Source organism: Setaria italica, chromosome III, assembly GCF_000263155.2.
Source record: "Setaria italica strain Yugu1 chromosome III, Setaria_italica_v2.0, whole genome shotgun sequence".
Taxonomy (NCBI): Eukaryota; Viridiplantae; Streptophyta; class Magnoliopsida; order Poales; family Poaceae; genus Setaria; species Setaria italica.
In genome coordinates, this window is record NC_028452.1 from 8,096,842 (window position 1) to 8,101,709 (window position 4,868).

The 4,868-nt window shown below is 46.3% G+C and overlaps 1 protein-coding gene across 2 annotated transcripts; it reads left to right on the top strand.

The window, feature by feature from the left end:
• The first annotated feature begins 251 nt into the window (after window positions 1-251).
• Window positions 252-4,604, top strand: LOC101786815 (vacuolar cation/proton exchanger 1b). Of its 2 annotated transcripts, XM_004960928.2 has the most exons (12): window positions 252-656; window positions 1,970-2,037; window positions 2,130-2,158; window positions 2,243-2,439; window positions 2,539-2,760; window positions 2,870-3,001; window positions 3,110-3,226; window positions 3,310-3,363; window positions 3,447-3,563; window positions 3,872-3,962; window positions 4,056-4,129; window positions 4,189-4,604. In XM_004960928.2, exons 1-11 carry the CDS (start codon window positions 267-269, stop codon window positions 4,109-4,111), a joined length of 1,473 nt encoding a protein of 490 aa, XP_004960985.1. In that variant the 5' UTR covers window positions 252-266; the 3' UTR covers window positions 4,112-4,129; window positions 4,189-4,604. The 2 variants fall into 2 exon arrangements, with proteins under 2 accessions (XP_004960985.1, XP_004960984.1); XM_004960927.2 differs by having other exon boundaries at window positions 4,056-4,604.
• Window positions 4,605-4,868: the final 264 nt, after the last annotated feature.

Sequence of the window (4,868 nt, forward strand, 5' to 3'; positions counted from 1 at the left end):
TATCCAAACGTCCCGAACGTGAGTTCATTCTTCTCGCTCGCTCGATCAACTGGATCGGATCTTAACGGAACGCCGCCGCCGATGGGATCTGTGCAAGAAGTTGCGGCTGCGGTGGTCAACTGGTCGGTGGAGGAAGGAGGAGATCACGTATTCACATCACATCGAGCGGCGAAGACCTCACTGGCTGACTGACTGACGAGGGAGGCCCACCGTCAGTGAGGCAAGCGAGCTAGCAAAGCCAAGGGATACCCTCCCCGCGAACCCCGATGCCTGCGGCAGCCGCACACACCACCACCACCACCACCACCACCTACAGCGCCTCCACCAACGCGCTCGGCCCGCCGCTGCCTTACTGGGCCGTCGGCCGGGAGGAGCACAGGTGGCACGTCGGAATGGACTCCGCCGCCGCCGCCACGGGGCTCCTCGAGCCCGGCGCCAAGGAGCTGGCCGCGCGCAGCCTCGGCCGCACCGCCCACAACATGTCCTCCTCCTCGCTCCGCAAGAAGTCCGATCTCGCCCTCCTCCGCAAGGTCCCCTGCGCGTCGCTCCGCCGGCTGCTCGACAACCTCCAGCAGGTCCTGCTCGCCACCAAGCTCGTCCTCCTCTTTCCCGCCGTCATCCTCGCGCTCGCCGCGCGCTTCTTCCACTTCGGCCAGGCAAGTTTTTGCTCTCTCCATACTGCCGCTTTCTGTTCCTCCTCCTGTAACTGCATTTTCCTTTTTTTGCTTCGATTTCGCGCTCCTTCCTTCAATTTCAACCAAATGAGAGGTCCAATTCGGCCTGGCAAGCTGTACTCTGCTGTCTTCCATTCCTCTCCAGGCATTGCATTTGTTTCTTCCATCTCTCGCTCCTCCTTTCAATTTCGACAAACTGAGAGGACTAATTGCTCAATTTACCCCCATGTTCTTCCATCCATGACCTCGCCCTCAATCAAAGAGCGTAGACAGAGACACAGCGCGATACGAATAAAAATGCATTTTGATCACGCGAGCCAGCCAGGCTCAACAGATAAGATTGCATCACTTCATGTGCCGCCTTCATTGGCCGCTAGCTCTGCATCTCAATTCTCCCTTTACGACAAATCTCTGCCTGCCGCTTCTCAGAAACATAAGACCTTGTCCTCAACAGTAACAAAAAATAAAAACTGAAAGCCCAGCGTTTTGTTGCATAAAGTCATAAACTAGCCATCCGGGTCAAAGAAAACACAACAACACGACGCGTGAAGAGAGCAGGACGTTCTGGTGATGATTAGGTTTGCACTAAGTATTTACATGTGACCATGTGGGCTAGCCTGTTTCTGTCAAATTATATTCAATCTCACACAGATGGAATCATGGAATCAAATAGCACCAGTTAAACTAATCAGCCAATCACATGCATGCTTTACCCACGTCCCGCACACATCTAACGACCTGCTTACTCTTCCTCTATTGTGCAATGTTCTCCTTTGGCCCTCTTTTAATTTGAGTTCACTAATAAGTGGCCACTAGTTACTTCCCCATTGACCATGTAAGATGTTGACAGCATAATAGGTGGGCTTCACCTTTCAGCTCCAGCGCAGCAGATTTAGACTGTCACTAGGCTCAACGGCGATATATATCTCCTCCAGCTAAAGTAGAATTTTGGGAGGGGGTGGAGGTTCTTTCTTATCTTGTACCATGGTCCTGTTCGACATGTGAACTAGCTTGCATGCTGGCAATGTTCTTGTTTGTCCTCTTCCAAACACATGACATACAAACAAGATCTTGCTTATCAGCAAATGCTTGTTGCACACGGGGCTTTGCTTCTTTTGTTCCATTGCCAGTCCGCCATTATGTTTTTAATTTTAATATGAAAAGGAAACTCTAGGGTTACACCTCAGAGTGGATTCCATCGAAACTGAAGCTGAAGGAAGTAATTCTTTTGCAGCCAATATATGATTATGACTTCCCCCTTCTCTAAACATATGTTTTTTCTTGAAATTTAACAGGAGTGGATATTTGTCCTTAGCTTAATTGGTCTAATTCCTCTTGCTGAGCGACTAAGCTTTCTGACGGAGTAAGTGTCTTTTGTTCACTATCATATCGCTTTCTGTCTGTGTGACCTGTGTTTTGATAAACATCTTTCTGTTATCTGTTAATGTGTTGCAGGCAGGTTGCATTTTACACGGGACCTACTGGTAAAAACAATTGTTAGCAAACTTGATCCTGTTGTCCAGCCCACAACCTTTACATTTAGTTTAATCTATCTGATTCTTTTGCAGTGGGTGGACTATTGAATGCAACATTTGGAAATGTAACAGAGGTCATCATCGCAATCTTTGCCCTGTATGAAGGCAAGGTACTGGTGGTGAAATGCTCCCTGCTCGGCTCCATCCTGTCCAACTTGTTGCTTGTCCTTGGAACTTCCCTTTTCTTCGGTGGCCTGGCTAACCTTGGAAAAGAGCAGCCTTATGACAGAGTAACCAACTCAGCTATATTCCACCTATTAGGCTGTCCTTGAAAAAATGAAAAAACTCTGGTGTCTCACTAAAGGAGCATCTGATTTTGTTCTGTACAGATGCAAGCAGATGTCAGCACAGGACTTCTGATTCTTGGTGCACTATGCCACTCTCTGCCACTGATGCTGAGGTATTCTGTGAGTTCCGGGGAGCATATGATGGTCTCTTGGGATGCAGGATTGGAGCTGTCCCGAGCATGCAGTGTTGTCATGCTCCTGGCCTATGTAGCCTACCTTTTCTTCCAACTGAAGACCCATCGCCAACTCTTTGAGCCCCAAGAGGTGTGTACTGTAAACTGTTGCTAATTAGTAACCAGCAGGGGTTGCTAACATTACACCACTTGGACCAAATGAACTCTAATAAGAATACGTGGTCGGACCAAATGAATAGGCTGAAGATGATGGTGATGATTCGGTCTCCCAAGATGAGGCGGTCCTGGGATTTTCTAGTGCAATAATTTGGCTCGGAGTCATGACTCTGATGACAGCGGTATTGTCAGAATTTGTTGTGAGCACAATTGAGGTATGCAGTACAATCCCATGTCTGTATTGCCATCTTCAACCAGCATAGATATACTGCTTTAAGTTATAGTACAGCTAGCGATTTGCTGACTGAGAGTGGTATCAACAGGCGGCATCAAAATCATGGGAACTATCTGTGAGTTTCATTAGCATCATCTTGATCCCAATAGTTGGTAATGCGGCAGAGCATGCTGGTGCAGTCATATTTGCTTTTAAGAACAAGCTGGTACAGAACTTCAGGAACTCTTGCACACTTGTTGGAATGTTTAGATAGTAACCCAACTAATAGAAAATTATTGATTGTAACAGGACATCACCCTCGGAGTATCTTTGGGTTCTGCCACACAGATTTCCATGTTTGTGGTGGGTATTATTAACTAAATGTCTTGACATAGTTCCATGTGCTTTTTGCACTAATCTTGAATCGTGGAATCGAAATGTGCTAGGTACCATTGAGTGTCCTTGTGGCTTGGATCATGGGAGTCCCAATGGATCTTGATTTCAACTTGCTTGAGACTGGTTGTTTGTTTCTTGCTATATTAGTGACCACCTTTACCCTCCAGGTAATGTTTCTTTCCTTATTTGCACATATCCAGACCGTGATAGCATGGATCATGAGTGGTTAGTTATATGTACTTCTTATCTAGTTATCCTGAAAAAAAATAAAAAATGTGCACGGCGAAATTCCTTTAAGCAGAACATTCATGAGCCATGATCAGTACTTGGTATGGTTATGCTGTAGTCCTCTTTTTAGGGACACAATGATTTTTTTTCCTCCAAGAATCAAGCCATTCTTTGTTGAGTGGCTATAGTACTACTGTTGATATTGTAGTAGCAGCACTGAAAAGCAATATCTTTATGTGTTTTGCAGGACGGATCATCGCATTATCTGAAGGGGCTGCTGCTTCTGTTTTGCTACATCGTCATCGGCATATGCTTTTTTGTTTTGAGGCAGCGTGGAAGTATGCAGTGCACTTCTAGTCTCAGCAATTTCAACCATAATGCATAACTGCTTGATGTTCATCAAATAATCTGATAAAATATTGCGATGATAGGTGGCGGCAACGACGGTGTGGATCTGGGCATAGGAAGCAAAACATGGAGGATTTAGGGGTGCCTGAGCTGACAGGTTGGACTGCATTTCCCATTGAGTTGTTTCGGAGTTAATGGTGTGGCCTTCATATGCAGTTTTGCATGGAGCACTGGAGGAGGGCCTGGGTGTTAAGTCTGACTGAAGTAGGCTACTTACTACATGGGTATGAAAGAAAGATGCTGCTTTTCATGCAGCTGGGCTATGCAGAAAAAAGAAGCAGGACATCGCAAAAGCAGTTAAGCAAATCATTCGGTACATATATTATAGCTGAAGTCGAGATATGTTGTAGAGTCAAGTGTAAATTATTGCTGTTGTTCCAACCAAGGCAAGGTGTCGTTCTTTGAATTAATTAACTTGTTATTAGGACTTGAGCTGAGAGGCAAGCAAACAAAACTGGGTGTACCAAGTAAGTTGTCCGTGAAAAAGAAGTGGCATGTATGTAATGCTATCTGAAGAGGAACATGCAGTTTAATTTGGATGTGCAGAACTGTGTTCTGAACTTCTGAGGTGACATTGAGTGTGCACTTTACCGTAACTCGTAAGGGTAGCCATCAACCAGTTGTAACGCGGGTGAAATGGATGCTGCTGCGTTTTTTAGGTGGGCGACGTACAGCATGACGTCGCATTGACTCGTATGATGAACACGAGAAGGATAAGAAGAGTCAGTGGCTGACTGCTGAAAATATGAAGTCTTGCATTGTTCGGACTCTGCTGACTGACTGCTGCTGGGCCCTTTGCACCTACCTGGGCTTTCAACGGTCGCTGCCCGGCCCAC